The sequence below is a fragment of the Zychaea mexicana genome, assembly GCF_025766255.1.
Source record: "Zychaea mexicana strain RSA 1403 chromosome Unknown BDB00scaffold_8, whole genome shotgun sequence".
Lineage (NCBI taxonomy): Eukaryota > Fungi > Mucoromycota > Mucoromycetes > Mucorales > Lichtheimiaceae > Zychaea > Zychaea mexicana.
In genome coordinates this window covers 517,472-533,244 of record NW_026516671.1, presented here as the reverse complement: position 1 = coordinate 533,244, position 15,773 = coordinate 517,472, and the positions used below count along the sequence as shown (strand labels likewise).

General features: G+C 46.7%; 5 protein-coding genes across 5 annotated transcripts; all 5 read left to right on the top strand.

The window, feature by feature from the left end:
- Nucleotides 1–1,758: 1,758 nt before the first annotated feature.
- On the top strand, nt 1,759–5,076 carry BDB00DRAFT_803692 (uncharacterized protein). The gene is made up of 9 exons (XM_053122048.1): nt 1,759–1,825; nt 1,904–2,061; nt 2,135–2,258; nt 2,335–2,495; nt 2,609–2,714; nt 2,795–2,919; nt 2,987–3,152; nt 3,221–3,723; nt 3,807–5,076. Exons 1-9 carry the CDS (start codon nt 1,819–1,821, stop codon nt 4,989–4,991), a joined length of 2,535 nt encoding a protein of 844 aa, XP_052983969.1. The 5' UTR covers nt 1,759–1,818; the 3' UTR covers nt 4,992–5,076.
- Nucleotides 5,077–5,119: 43 nt separating this feature from the next.
- Nucleotides 5,120–9,610, top strand: BDB00DRAFT_803691 (P-loop containing nucleoside triphosphate hydrolase protein). Its single transcript, XM_053122047.1, has 9 exons — nt 5,120–5,586; nt 5,688–5,831; nt 5,918–6,102; nt 6,186–6,360; nt 6,476–6,742; nt 6,819–7,229; nt 7,327–7,503; nt 7,581–9,023; nt 9,096–9,610. Exons 1-9 carry the CDS (start codon nt 5,302–5,304, stop codon nt 9,345–9,347), a joined length of 3,339 nt encoding a protein of 1,112 aa, XP_052983968.1. The 5' UTR covers nt 5,120–5,301; the 3' UTR covers nt 9,348–9,610.
- Nucleotides 9,603–10,921, top strand: BDB00DRAFT_803689 (uncharacterized protein; the record flags this gene model as incomplete). Its single annotated transcript, XM_053122046.1, has 5 exons — nt 9,603–9,768; nt 9,866–10,009; nt 10,089–10,178; nt 10,280–10,424; nt 10,487–10,921. Coding segments are annotated over exons 1-5 (788 nt in total), but the record flags the coding sequence as incomplete, so codon positions are not given.
- BDB00DRAFT_587107 (uncharacterized protein) lies at nt 10,830–12,279 on the top strand. Its single transcript, XM_053117952.1, has one exon. The coding sequence runs from the start codon at nt 10,977–10,979 to the stop codon at nt 12,114–12,116; it is 1,140 nt and encodes a 379-aa protein (XP_052983966.1). The 5' UTR covers nt 10,830–10,976; the 3' UTR covers nt 12,117–12,279.
- A 617-nt stretch (nt 12,280–12,896) lies between these two features.
- Nucleotides 12,897–15,755, top strand: BDB00DRAFT_803682 (uncharacterized protein). Its single transcript, XM_053122045.1, has 5 exons — nt 12,897–12,960; nt 13,055–14,361; nt 14,449–14,839; nt 14,915–15,539; nt 15,604–15,755. Exons 1-4 carry the CDS (start codon nt 12,927–12,929, stop codon nt 15,292–15,294), a joined length of 2,112 nt encoding a protein of 703 aa, XP_052983965.1. The 5' UTR covers nt 12,897–12,926; the 3' UTR covers nt 15,295–15,539; nt 15,604–15,755.
- The last annotated feature ends 18 nt before the right edge of the window (nt 15,756–15,773 follow it).

The window sequence follows — 15,773 nt, the reverse complement described above, 5'->3', positions numbered from 1 at the left end:
CGGCACCTCTCGTAACCCAGTCTGAAACATGTCGATCGCTGTCTGCGCACGACCTTGCATCAATTGGAGATTGCCCGCACACAGGTATCCTGTCGAGGAACTCCGATGGACGTTAATCAAATCCCACGCAATCCGCAATGCTTGATCGAAACTAGCGCTTAAACCGAGTGTGTTGATATGCTCACTCAACTGGTCTTCGGCTTCACGGGCATCTTGTTGCAGTGTAGGGTAGTGCTGGGAATATGCTGGAACAGATATTAGTCCTTGAAGCAGCACCTCAAGCGCCTTGACCAGGTTGCCTTGGAGACTGTATATGTGACCTGTGCGGATATAGCCCAAGGCACAGGTGGGTGATTCGCTAATCATTTTGAATCCGTCTTCAAGACCTTGGGCAAATTCGCCAGCATGGCCATGTGCTCGTGCACGAAGGTCCAAGAGGTTGACAAAGTGGTCGGTCAACTTGACAATGGCCGTCGATACCGAACCTGCCACGTCGCGGTAGTCTTTTTCACCCAATGCCTGGTCGTACATGTCGTAGAGGTCTTGCCAGGGATTGTCGTCATAGTACCACGATGTGCTGGAATGGGATTTAACCATGCCGCCCATGCGTCGCTTGACAGGAGGGAATGTTGGGGAATCGGAATTCTTGCGCTTGCTCATGAAATAGAGCAGGGGAACGTCAAGTTTTGAAAAGCAAAGATAGGAGAGGAAGTAGACTAGAGAATGGAAACACAAAAAAAAAGGCGAAAAGAACTGAAGAGCGCGTCACTCGAACCGCCTGTCCTTTTTTTGAAAAAATATGAGTGGAAGTCTACCACTGCTTGTCACGCATCGCAAAATTGGAAACCTTATCCCTGTGTAGGATGCTATGAAATAGACTTCCTCTTCCTCGTTCTTTGCAGGGTTCACGCTACCATTCATGCAGCTGAGTATCATTGCTTTGTCGGGCCAATCGTTAATGATGGGTCTTTGATAAAGTTTAAGGTACGACGTTGACGACAAGAACCTTTGTTGAATCCTGTCGAACAGACTAAGGCATAGTTATGGGTTGTTTGTGCTCTACACCAAAGTCGCTTGTATTCAAGTTTGACCTTGCTACGTCATGTGGTCACAAAAGGGATTAGAATGCTGTATGTATTATAAGTTATTCTACAATAAAATATGACTTATTACTGATAGCAATGCTACTGGTCATTGTAACGCGCAAAGCTTCATCTTTAGTCAATTGGTAGACTATAAGGCAGGTCAAAGTAGTCGATTCTACAATTTACGCCACAGCAATAAAGAGCGGCCCGCTCTTCGTGCAACCGTCAGAGTCAGGGCTGGTATGATAGAGGTAACTCAGGTACTAGGGGTAAAATACGCTATACAGTCGTCAACAACTAAAACAATACTTGAAGAACTGGCGATAATGGCCTTGGTAAGTCATCACTTCTAGTCGTGTATTATAATTATCGCACGAAAGAGGGCAACACCAGCAGGGATTTCTCTATTGCTACCAGTTACGAGGCCAGCACTTAAAGTGCACCCATAGCATCTTGAAGGGCTTGAGCGATGACCAGATTATCGTAGCGCTTGCTTTTTTCATGGAAACCGATTCGTAGAGCTGGATCGCATGATGCTGACGGAAGTTTACTGACCCCCTCCAGCATTCTTGCATCGAGATTCATTCATGTGTAACAGTCCTCCATACACGAGGTTCTGCGGAGGTAACTTTAAAACTATCCAATTTGCATATTGCCACGAAAAACAGAGTGCCTTTTCTTTTTCCTGTCCAACCTCCCTTCCCTTCTCCCAGCTTCATTTCAGAAAATACAGATGGCTGGTAAGTCTTCTGAAAGCATAATGCTAGTCACCACCGGTCGAGCTTGTCTGTAATGTATCTCGCACTTTACATATATAGGACATATAACTGTCAACGTACATCATTCATACGAACCTCAACGAGAGGATGAATTAAAGCTTGACAAGGGCGACATTGTTACTGTCACCGACAGCTCTGACCCAGATTGGTGGATGGGCAAAAAAGATGACGGCTCTAGTGGTTATTTCCCCAGCAATGTATGGAAGCATTCCTTTCGTGTGTGTTTCTTTTAAAAAAAGAAGAACAGTGACTAATTAGCAATATATAAAGTTTGTCGAACCTGTAGCCTCGTCCCCCGAGGAAAGCAAAGGAGATGCTAACAATGAGACTGACAAGACGCAGGAAGACACAGCTTCCGAGCCTGCTGGTGAAGCTGAAGCCGAAGCTGCTCCAGGTAACAACAGAATACACCAAGGTTTAAGAGTATGACCGAGAAAACAAAAAGGTCTAACCTAAGGGGTGTTTTCTAGTTAAACCTATTGGTATGGCTCGTGTAATGGAAGATTATGCAATGCAAGGACCGGATGAACTGACGCTTCATCGCGGAGGCATTGCTACACTTCATGAGCGCTATGAAGATGGATGGTTCAAAGGCGAAATTAATGGCAAAGTGGGACGGTTCCCAGGCGAGGTATGCTTAAAATGAGACTGGGCTTTGTTATTGCGTATTTGGAATCAAACAAGAAAAGAACTGTGCCCTGACCACCTGCACGCATACTCCATCTCTCTCTTTGTATTATCAAGTGTGTTGAAGAAATTGATATGCCCGGTAGACCTGATCTTGGCGCTCAGTCAGCTGATATTCCAAAAGTCGCAGAAAGCAGTGAGGATGGCAGTGCTCCCGCTGAACGTATGTGTGCTAAATAGCGTTAGCTGTTTGGTGGTTCGTATGCTAAAACATCATCTTTTTATATGTCTCACAATTTGAAGCCAGCAAGCCCGCTTTCAAACTGGCCGCATATGGAATTAAACAGGGTGGCATAGGAAGTGTCTTAGCGGGTGGATTTCCAGCTCTGAAAAAAACAGGTGGTGCTCCCAAGAAGCCTGCTGAGCCGGTAAGTTCGCTTTGATGTGTGATAGTGCAGGTTACATTTGCTCACAGTAAATGATGTGCTTGAATAGGAAACCAAAGCTGCATCGCCCGAGAAGCCAGCAGAACCTGCCACTCCTGCAGAGAAAGAGGAGCAGCAACCTGCCATGGACGAGCCCGCTGCCACGCAAGCAGAGCCCGAAAAGCCTCTCCCAATCGACAAGTTCGATCAAGAAGAACAGCCTACCGAGAAATTTGGTATGCTGACACGTGTGTTTGTTGCTAAAAATTTTGGGGAGCTGTTTCAGCTAACTCGTTGGTGATAGCTGCCAAGGCCATCGTTTTACACCCTTATGACGCCGAAAACGAGGACGAGCTGAACTTGTTGCGGGGTGAATATGTAAACGTGATCGACAAGAATATAGATGATGGCTGGTGGAAGGGTACAACTGAACGTGGTCAAACGGGTGTGTTCCCGAGCAATTTTGTCAAGGAGATTGAAGAAGAATCCATCGCTTCACCACCACCCGTACGCTCACGCAAATCGCTGGCCTCGACTGGGTCGCAACAATCATTCAGCACAGCTTCCAGCTCGAGAGTATCGACTGGTATCAGTGCGCGCGCCCCACCGCTCCCTGGTAACCGCCCAATTTCCTCAGGCAGTCGACCTGGCTCACTACATGAACAGCAGTCAACATCCACTGCAGAAGTATCGTCACCATCGCAGCCTTCTATTCCTGAAGAAACGACTCCTCCACCGGCTGCTGCTGAATCCCCTTCGCCACATGCACCACCAGCAGCAGAGCCCGAACCTGTGTCCGAAAAAGAGGTAATCATCATACTTACTCGGATAAAAGATAAAGAGCTGAAAAGACAATTTGCAATTTTATACGTGTGCGCGTGAAACTATAGGCTAAGGAAGAGCCTGTTGCAAAGGATGAGGAACCGGTAAAGGTGGAGCAAGAAGAAGAAAAGAAAGAGGCAACTCCTCCAGTGACATCGTCACCAGTATCATCCCCTCCGGTGCCCTCAAGACCACCCATGCCCGCCAGTCGCGCTTCAAGTGAGGCGTCTGAAAAGCCTCCTCAACCTTCTAGTCGACCTATCAGCGACGCGTCTAAACCTTCTCTTCCCTCAAGCCGACCATCCAGCGAGGCCTCTGAGAAGCCACCCAAGCCAGCCAGCAGACCTTCAAGCGAGGCGTCTGAAAAGCCACCAAAGCCAGCCAGTAGACCTTCAAGCGAGGCTTCCGAAAAGCCCCCCAGACCAGCAAGCAGACCCACAAGCCAAGTTGAGTCCGAAACACCTGAATCACCGGCTGCTGTCGCTGCTGAAGTGCCCGCTTCTCCGGAGGAAGATGTCAAGAAGGATGAAACCTCCCCGCCAGCACCTGCTGAGGAAGAGGAGCAGACCAAAGAAGAGCCAGAAAAGAAGGAGGAGCAGGAGGAAGTACCTGCTGCTAGTACTGAGACTGAGGAAATCAAGAGCCCTGAAGAGGAAGAGAAGAAAGGTCTGGATATGCAGCCGACGGGCCCTAGATTATCTGGTCCAGCACGCGCACGTCCAGCGAGAGCACGACGCTCACCTGCCACACCTGAAGCACGTAAAGAAGAGCCGAGCCAAATGGATATGCTAAAAGAAGACCTAGCCAAAGAGCGAGAAGAACCATCAAAAGAAACTGAGAAGGAAGCAGAGGAAGAGGCACCCGCAGCAGCAGCGCGATCGCCTGCCAAACCCGTGAAACCGATTTTTGCTAAATTCCCTACGCCATTTGGCGGAGCTGCACCTGAGCTCAAGAACCTGAAGCCTGTGCAAAGACGCATGTGGGAGCCTGCAGCTGCGCATGAGACAACATCACCAGAGAAGAAAGAAGATGAGGAGCCGGCACCACGTCCCACTGGCGTTCGTAACATTGCTTCGCGATTCAACGTTCCATCGAGCGGTAACGACGTATTGGAGACCAAGCTCAAGAACTTTACAAAGAACGAAGTGGATAAGCTTCGTAAGGAGTTGCAGGAGGAGCGTGAGAAGCGAGTGCAGTTAGAGCAGCTGGTAGCATCTTTAGCAGAGCAAGTGGAGAAGTTACAACAGCAGTAACATTGATAAATCATAATAAAGCCCGCCACACACGCAAAATAAAAAAAACAATAACATTCTCGACGCCCAACAAGCGGATCATGTGGCCCCTCACACACACACACACACACACACACACACAGGCACGCAAGCACACATCATCAAGAATGCATTATTTCCTTTTTCGGTTGTTTTCAAAGCTTTTACCAAAATTTCTACATAGCGATTCAAAAGAATCAATTGTTCTTGCAGCTGCTTACTCTCCACTTTTATTTCCCTTTATCTCCACTCTTGTACCCCCCCCCCCGCTCTCCCTCCGTTACTATCGCCTATGATCACCACAGCCTCATCCTCGCCATCACCATCACCGTCACCACAACGGAGCGACCGTATTGGAGGCACATTTATCCACAGCCACGGAACCAAAGTGTTTGTGCCCGATCGCCTCGACAACGTCCAGGACGCCGTCAACCAAGCACGATTTAGCGAAAAGCGATGGGTGTGGATCGAAGACGAACAGCATGGCTATGTCCGGGCACAAGTCATCAGAGAATTTGAAAAGAGTCCACGATCAGCACGACACCCAAAGATTGAAGTTGAGCATGAGAGCGGTCAAGTAAGTTAAAACAATGAATTCTAAATTTCAATTTATGAACCATTACGCGAGAAAGTATAAGATTTGAATGAACAAGACTCAACAAGGCTATCACACCACAGACATGCTTCGTCCCCGCAGACAAAGTGTACTCCATGAACCCTCCAAAATTCGACCGCGTGGAAGATATGGCAGAACTGACACACCTGAACGAGCCATCGGTGATCCATAATCTGACTTTGCGGTACCATACCGGTGAAACTTATGCAAGTTTTTCCACCTGCACTATCGATTGGAAACAGTGAAGAGACAGAGCTGAAGCTAACTACTAGATCTCCTCTCTAATCGACAGACATACTCTGGACTGTTTTTGGTGGCAGTGAACCCATATCGAAAGTTGCCCATCTATTCTCAGGACTATATCCAATCCTACAAAGGCCGACGAAGAGGCGAGTTACCCCCGCATATCTATGCCGTCGCAGATCAAGCATATCATGACATGGTGCAAGATGGTGATGATCAGTCGATTCTTATCACGTGAGTCTTTCTTTTCGGTTGCTGTTTCTGTCATCGGAGGCTTCTTTGTCTAATGAAAAGTCTTACTGTGGAAATAATTATAGGGGCGAATCGGGGGCAGGCAAAACAGAAAACACCAAGATTGTGATCCAGTATTTGGCTGCCGTTGCCAATACAGCCGTTCGTTCAGAAATTGAACAGCAGATATTGCAAGCGAACCCCATTCTTGAAGCGTTCGGTAATGCGCAGACGATCCGCAACAACAATTCGTCTCGCTTTGTAAGTCCCGTCTATTGGCCAATTTTACGCAAAGATAGGGGGTTGGGGTGGGGCTACATGATAGCTGGTTGAAATGAAAAGAGCTTTGATAACGCTGACTTTTCTCTATAATCAGGGTAAATTTATTCGAATCAAATTCAACAATCGAGCGCAGATTTGCGGTGCCAATATCGAGTGGTACTTGCTGGAGAAATCGCGAGTCCATCAGCAGACGCCTGAAGAACGAAACTATCATGTCTTTTACCAACTGTTGAGTGCGGATGACTCGTTCAAGGAGCAACTGCTGCTAGGTGGTCAGACCGCCAAGGATTACAACTTTACCAAGAACTCCAGTATCACTATTGATGGTGTAGATGACGCAGAAGATTATCAAAAACTCTTGGTAAGTTTCATGTTGTCGTGATCCAGCACATCCATGAAATAGAAAACAACAGACTCATAGTAGCCGATATAATCAGAAATCGTTGGACATCATGGGCCTTTCCGACAAGGAAAAATTCGATTTGTTCCGTATCGTGGCAGCCGTTCTCCATCTCGGCAATATCATTGTAACCCCTGATTTTCGCGAGCGTGCCGATATTCGGGATTTTACGTCCATCGAACGTCTATGCCACCTTCTCGGGATCCCAGCACAGGACTTTAAAAAAGGCTTACTGGCACCGCGTATCAAGGCTGGATCTGAATGGGTGAGCCAAGCAAAATCACTAGAGCAAGTCCAGGCGAGCTTGGTCGCTCTCGCAAAAACCTTATATGAGCGCAACTTTGCCAGTCTAGTGGAGCGGGTGAATCAGGCTTTGGATGGTCAAAAAACAGTAGACAAGACACAGTTTATTGGTGTTTTGGATATTGCTGGATTTGAGATTTTTGAGGCACGTCTTTTTATTCTCTAACATTGTTTTATGTTTGCGAGTGCAAGAGGGAGAGTGAGGATCGTAAATTAACAGGACAAAGCATGTGTTTAAACAGGTCAACAGCTTTGAACAGCTGTGTATTAATTACACGAACGAGAAGCTGCAACAGTTCTTTAACCACAGCATGTTCGTGTTGGAGCAAGAAGAGTACAAGAAGGAGCGAATTGACTGGAGTTATATTGATTTCGGACTGGACTTGCAACCTACAATCAACCTCATCGAAAAGGCCAATGCAAGTATAAGAAATTCATGCACAGACGAACTATTGTACGGAAATCATAGACACTAACGTCCTTGTGTTTAAAATAGCCAATCGGTATCTTATCTTGTCTTGAGGAGGAATGCGTTGCTCCTCGTGGTACAGATAAGCGATTCCTAGAAAAGCTAAACAAGGTTTGGAATACCGGGGAGGGCGACGCCAAGTACAAGCCCAGACGATTTGATGAAGGGTTTATTGTGACGCATTATGCCGGCAGAGTCGAATATTCCACCAAGGGCTGGATTGACAAGAACAAAGATCCGCTCAACGAAGATGTCACACGTTTGCTCGCACGGTCCACACAACCTTACGTTGCTCGTTTATTTGAAGACTACCTTACTGACAATGAAAAATCAACCGACATGACCTTGACAAAACTGCGCAAGGGCACAGGATCATTCCGAACAGTGGGTCAGCGCCACAAGCAGCAGCTCCTAGCATTAATGTGCACGCTCGAATCGACACATCCACGCTTTATTCGCTGTATCCTACCCAATGACCGTAAGCGCGCAGGCCAGATCCAGACCAAGCTCGTGCTGGGACAACTAAGATGCAATGGTGTACTCGAAGGTATCCGTATCTGTCGCAAAGGTTTCCCGAACCGTTTATCATTTGACGATTTCCGCAAACGATACGAGATCCTGTGTCCCAACCAGCTACCCACCAACTGCTTCATTTACGGTCGCAGTGCATGTCAAACCTTGTTGGACGCTATGCAGCTGGATCCAGAGCGATACAGAATTGGAACAACCAAAGTGTTCTTCAAGGCAACTGTACTGGCCGAACTAGAAGAGATCCGAGATCGACACCTAGCCAACTACATGACCGGGTTCCAAGCCATGTGCCGTCGTTACATTGCAAGGCAGAAAATGACACGCAAGGCACGACAAACAGAGGCAATCCGGGTAATGCAGCGCAATGCACGCATCTATGTGACATTGCGAGAATGGCCATGGTGGAAAGTGTATGCAAAGCTGCGGTCGGCCGGTGTTGCATATCGCGGAGAGGCCCAAATCAAGGAGCGAGATCAAAAGATTGCGCAGCAAGAAACGCAAATCACGGAGCAAACGAGCGAAATCCAGGAGCTCACGCAAAAATGCCAGCAGTTGACGTCTCAGCAAGACGATTATGCGGGTCTGGTACAGAGCCAGCAGGCCATAGTGCGAGAGTTGGAAGAAAGCAAGCAGGCATTGGTAGAAAAGGTGGCAGGTCACGAAGAGGAGATGGAAGAAGCGCAAAAACAGGCCGAAGCACAGGCAAACATGATTGCACGACTGCACAGGGATATCCGCGAGTGCAGTGAGGAGAATGAACAACTGGCAACACGATATGAAGCTGTGCATGGCACAAATGAAACTCTGACAGCACGGGTCGAGTATCTTGAAAACGAAAATGGTCGACTTTCAAAAGAGCGAGAAAACAATGTGGATTCGCTTAGAAAGGAGCTGGAAGAGCTGAAAAAATCAAATGAAGCTCAAATATCGGCACTAAAGGTACATCTTTCTCTCTTTCTCCATGTGGATAATGCGGCTGTGTTAACTCTCAACGCTTCACTTTTTGAATAGAATGAACGCGATGAGTATAAGCAAAAGTTATCAGACGCCGAGGAGAATCATCGCGCCGAACAGAACTTATTTACCCAGCGTCAAACGGAGCTTGAAGAGAAACTCAAGTTGCTCAATGATGAGTTGCAGCAAAAATCCAAAGAACGCACCGATTACGAAAACAAACACGATATTTTACAGTCGAATTGGCAAGACTTGGCACGCTTAGTGCAAAGTGAGGCAGCCGAAGCACAAGCTCGCTCTGAAAGGTAATCAAACAGAGTTTATATTATCCAGTCTTACAAGAAAAGACACACTAACCAGTCTATGTATCCACAGACTCAACCAAATGTTATCGCAATTTGGACTATCTGCTATTACTACTGCTACTGCTAAATCATAATCTTTCCTTCGCCTTATTACATTACTCCTATCCATCTTTACATAAATAACATATCCTAATTATTCTCATGCAATATTTTGCGATCAAATTTGTTTATACAAGAAGCATATGTATTATTATTTCCTGGGTAACAGACACAACGTTGCCTTGGCAATCTCCGAACTATAATTTGTGCTAAATTGGTGTTGCCCACTCGAGCTTTCTCTTTTCTTTCGTCAACATCCCATGCCATCGAAAGCCCTTGCATCGGCTGAAGACAAGAACAAAGTTCGGCGGGCACTGCCCAACTCGGTTAGTAAGACTGGTCTTACAAAACAAAGACATGAACATATAAGAGCTTTAATGGACACTCATGCTCCACTATTTGCCGGGCCATTTACAAAAATAGAAAATCTATGCAGCTACCGTTGCGCGCCTTTACGTTTCTTACCCTAATCCGCATAAATGGGCCTACTCCAACATTTGGGGTGCCGTCGTTTTTCTCAAGGATAAGAAAAAGAAATCACTTTATTTCAAAATTGTAGATTTGATGGTAGGCTAACGGGAATGGTGTCCGAAAAAGTGCGTCGAACTGTTGCAAAGTCTAATTTAACTTTATGGTGGACTCAAAGCATCCTCGGGACATCTTGTGGGAACAAGAATTATATGACGGATTTGAGCTGGATATGCAAACGCCTTTCTTTTTCGCATTCGCAGGCGACGTAAGTGGTAGTAACAGGATATCGCTTGGAACGAGAGAACAATGGTAGCACGTGTCTTTTTCCTTACGCAGAGTGCTTTTATATTTTTGAAAAAACAATAGGAATACATGTGTGGATTGTCCTTTGCCGATACAGCCGACGCTTCTGTGTTTTACACCAAGGTCACTGGTCGCGAACCCGTTGCCCCTTCCAAGAAGAAAAAGGCTTCCAACAACAACAACAACAACAACAACAACAAAAAGAAAGGTTTGTGTTAAAATCCAGTGACTCTCTGTGAATGCTTATAAGCTAACGGGTTCTTTCAAAAGATAATGGCAAGAAATCCAAAGTGGATAAGACGCAAATCGGTTTGCCATCAGAGTTCCGGCATCTCGGCCACATTGGATATACCCCAGAGAAAGGGTTCAGCGTACAGAACACGGACCCGGAGTGGGATGGATTGTTTGACCAGCTGCAGTCATTGGGCATATCAGCACAGGAGATCACCGAGAACCAGGACTTCATCAAGAGCTTTGTAAATCAGCGTGGTGGCCCACCGCAGCCACCTGCTAGAACACACAATGCGACTCCCAAGACACCCACTTCGAGACCACCTCCTCCACCTCCTCCTGCGCGTCGCACGGCCCCTCCACCCCCTCCTGTTGGTGGTAAGTAACACCGCCTTATTATTATTCAGTCAGTAAACGAGGGAAACAGTGCTAAAGAAAGGTATTACAACTAGGCCGTCGTCCCCCTCCACCTCCTCCTCCATCACGTCGAAACGTTCCTCCTCCTCCACCGCCACCTGCTCGTCAATCGATGGTCGCACCACCTCCACCTCCTGCTCGACCTGGTTCACGCGCAAATATCCCGGCACCAACACCGCCGAGACCAACACCACCACGTCCTGCATCGCAATTGCCGCCAGCACCTGCGCAAACACACGAAGAACCACCACGTATCACGCCACCTCGACCTGCTACGCAACTTCCTGCACCACCATCTTCAGCCGACCGCGATGTATCGCCTACTATCTCGCCTCCAGCTATCAAGCCTCCTACACTACCTCCAGTTACAAAACCACCAACCATCACATCTCCAGATAGTGCAGTGTCGCCTCCACTCAAATCAAACAATCCGTATCGAATGTCCATGACCACGGAGCAGCCACCGGCACCATCACCGCCCGCCCCACCTACAGCACCAGCGCCTCCTCCTCCTCCTCCTCCACCTCCCCCTGCTCCGCCTGTGCCGAATTCGCAGCCTCAACAGCCACCAGCATCAGAAACGTTCTATAACGACATCCAACATGACGGCCAGTATTCGGATGACGAGAGTGAGGACGAATTCGTTGATGCTCAATCTGCACCTGCGCCTCCACCGCTGCCACCCATGCCTGCAACAAAACGACCAGTGCCTATTCCGCCTCCACCGATACCACGCAGAGATCGACGTGGACCTCCACCGCCGCCACCTGGTAGACCGCCTCCAAGACCAAGTGCGCCTGTACCTCCCCCGCCGCCATCTACTGGCGTGCCGCCTCCCCCTCCATCAGCAGGTGCACCGCCGCCGCCTCCGCCGCCTCCGCCGCCTCCTCCTCCTCCTCCACCTGCAACAGGTGCACCACCACCTCCACCTCCTCCACCAGCACCTATATCAGGAGGAGCATCGTCACCGCAGTCCCCACCTAATGATGGTCGTTCCAACTTGATGGAAAGTATTCGTGCAACCGGTGGTTTCTCCAGCCTAAAAACCACCGGCAAGATGCGCTCGACACCTACAGATTCACCTAAACTTAACAAAGCCGCTGTTGGCGCTGGTGCAGCTGCCGGTGCCGGTGCAGCAGCAGCTGGTGGTGGCGATCTTGCATCATCGCTTGCGGCTGCCCTGAACGCAAGAAAAAGTGCAATGGAAAGCGACGACGAGAATGATTCTGACAGTAGTGAATGGGAGGATTAACTGCGCTATACCTTACGTACATTTAGCCAATATAATAAAAAAAACATCCCATCTTTAGTCAGTAGAGTGCTCTTCCGATATAATAAATAAATTACAGCTACTTTCTGATAGTAGTCCACCCTCTGATTAACCGTGTTATTTTGCTGGGCATACTTGTAGACTATGCGTTGTTCGTTTGACATCTAAAGCATGTTAAAAGGTGATGTCCCTGTGTCAGCGTTTACTATGCATTTACTAATAATGTTCGTGATGCTCTATAGAGCGATATAGGGCCAGAGAGCAACGCTGTTAGTCAGCAGTTAAACAGAACAAATTCGTGCTACATAGCAAAAGTGCATGTCGAGGATCAACACTCTTGGAGGAAAACTGTGTGATATCAAGGATTTAAATAGATTTATACTTGGCGATAGACTCCCGTTTGCTTCAGTCTTTTACAAGCACAACCCCTAATACAGCCTGTCTGCTATTTCTTACACTGGTCATCTTCAATCCTCGACAAATTCAACTAGTTCTGGACATATATCCCGGGTTAGTAACCTAACCAGGGCTGGGCTGTATATGGGTGCAATGGGTTATAGATAATATGCGGATGCGCTGCCCCTTACTTCAGCTGGAGAAGAACGCAGCGACTTCCATGTTCCTTCAGTACTAGTCATTATCAGAAAGGCAGTAATGGCTCATCAGCACTCAAACTTTCCTTATTAAGCTGTTAACTGCTGCGCTAGAGAACAGAATGGCTGGTGGGTTTTTCCGGTCCGATCAAGCAATGTCTTAATCTGGCATTTTGATCGATATCCGTTTCTTTAAATTATGCCACCACGCAAACGAAATACCCCTTGCAGAGGTACGCTATAGCGTTGACATTACCTGTTACACATCCACGTTTCAACAATTGAAACCATTCATTGAAATTGATATAATTTGCCTTACGTAAAAAGCATGTAAAAAGAGACAAAAGGGCTGCTTCTGGCGATCTAGTTCGAACGTTTGCATTCGTTGTGAGAAATGGAATGTTGATTGCATCGTTGTCAGTCAGCAAGACGATCTCGAGCCCGCAGAGGACGACGATACAATGCCAAAAGAATTCGTTGAAAGCTCCTTGGAGTATTGGCGTAACCAAGTTCGACAACTTGAAACCGAACTCTCGCAGGCTGAAGCAACTGTTAAGCAGTGTCGCAGTAGCAACAACAGCTACAGCAACCGCAGTAGCCCTATCAGTCACAGCAGCTACAACGAATTTAGCAGCCTTAGCAACTGTAGCAGTCCTTGCAGCATTACCAGCCAGATCAGTGACAATCATTGCGAAGAACCTGCCGAGGAGCATCAGGGGTGGAAATTGGTAGGCAGGAACGGTCAAGTCAAGCTGCAGACGACGATCAACACATTGGAAGAATTATTCATGTACAGCCGTGCGTCGCTTCGATACCTGTCACCGTTTGACAGTCTCTTTGAAGATTCATTCTCGGTCCGTTTTGAAAACAGGTACTTTATCAGCGCCACTTTTCGTGCTTTCCGGTTCATGTTTTCGCAAGCAGCCCAACCGAGGCTACTACTGCAAGAAAATGAGAAGCAAGAATTACAAGAAGCACCTCTGCCGATGGAAACTATACGAGGGTTGATGGATCGTCTGGTGCATTTGTACCTGAAACACGAAAATATCAAGCACGGCTTTTTGTATCAACCCATGTATCTTCAACACTACGAATCGCTCAAAGACCCACTATCGTGCCCCGTTACGCTTGCCCTTTGTGTTTCTTTTATCTCAAGCACGCGAAAGCTTGATGAAGAGTATTCGTCAGCCGAACGACAACGACTAGCCCAGTTTTTCTTTGGACGGTGCAAGGGTATCTTGGGGGATATGTTTGATGATCCAAACCGCAAATTTGAAACAGTCATGACTATCAATTTTCTGAAGCACTACATTTGGTTTGTGCTGCTACAGCCTATGGAAGCTCGTCGCTTGATTACCATCGCTTATCTTTTGTGCAAAGATTTGGAACACTCATATGACGGTGAAGGCGAAAACAACCATGTTCAACGAGTACTGGTACAGCGTCATCTTTTACATAACGAAAGAATGCTCAACATGTTCCATTTTATGGATAACGGAAGTGCGTTCAAACCGATCCTGTCCGTGTATCATTTGGAAAAATTACCAGACGAAGGTGCAACGACTGGCTTGTACATTGACATGAGTAACCACCTCTTAAAAATGGCTGGCGACTTTGTTATGAAAATGGTGACAGTAAGTTGGAAACTTTTTATCGAGGATATCATGGCTATAGTACCAATCACACTTGACAAACACTAATTTCGCGTATATTTCAAACAGGGTCCAGAGAGGATGTCTATCAACAGTAACAGTTTATCGTTGGAATCCATTATTAAATGCGACCTGGCAATCAAAGAATGGTGGAAATCGACACCTCCTCATTTACGTCTATGCGACAACTTGTACACCGATAACATCCATCTGACAACCGAATTAGATTGGATCAAAGGCGTTATCTTTTGTTTCGCACACGTCAGCATCATGCGAGCTCATGTATGCTTGGTCAAACCTGTCTACTCTGACGATCGTGGCGACGCTAACTTCAGCAATCTCAGTCCAGAAGTTTTGAATTCACTACGCGAACATGCAGCAGAAATTGTACTACGTTCGTGTGACCTAATGCTCGACGTTATGATCCAGATGCTATCATACCCGGACGACCTACCTTCAAGTATGCATGTCTACTCTGCTTATCACATCTTGGCAACGTTCTTTCCGCTTTGCTGATGATTTTCTGTACCTGTAGTTGTAATATTCGAATTGATTTCTCGGTCAATGTCTGCATTAGTTACCGTATCTGGTAACGATGCATCTATGACGATTTATCGCAAATTCTACCAGTGTATCGATGCGATTCGTGCTTTGTTTCCGTCTGACACACTGACGGTCTCATCCTCATCATCCCCGTTGAATGCATTGGTAACATCGCGACAAAACTCGGATGGCGATTTCACAGTGTATCAACAATACCCTTTACCTGGATATGCGCTTTTTGCTGATATCCTTAATATTTCATGTGCCCATTTGCGATCCCATTTAGTCAGCACTTCACGTGGATCCTCCTATCTTGCCGAGTTTATAGAGTCTGTGAATGATATTACACCTCCTAATGCTTCTGCAAACTAGCATTACATTAGATATTTACTATTTATTTTGCATCCCATATTACGAACACACATCACTCATCCTCTATACTACTACACTTTCTCCTTTTACCTTCCATTATTTATTGTTTATCATACCATCTCAATAATCTCTGTACATTATCGTTTTGATCTTTGCTCTACCGCAAAGCACATGCATATCACAGCCATTTGTTTATATAAAGAAAACGTAGCTTTTCCTCGCATCGCGTATCGGACGGTATTACTGTAAGCATATCAACAAACGTATACAGTCATGCTCATTGATTACCTAATACTCATAACACCATAGCTGCTTATGTAGATGTTTAATCCTCAAGAAAAATTAGCCTCTTTAGGTTCATGTACAACAAGTGCAATTGCTTGTCGATACCTATAAAAAGGCCTTTTTTCCTATTTTCGACCCGGTTGGGACCGACTCGTATTTTCGGCGTTACACAGCCACTTATCTGATCGAACATA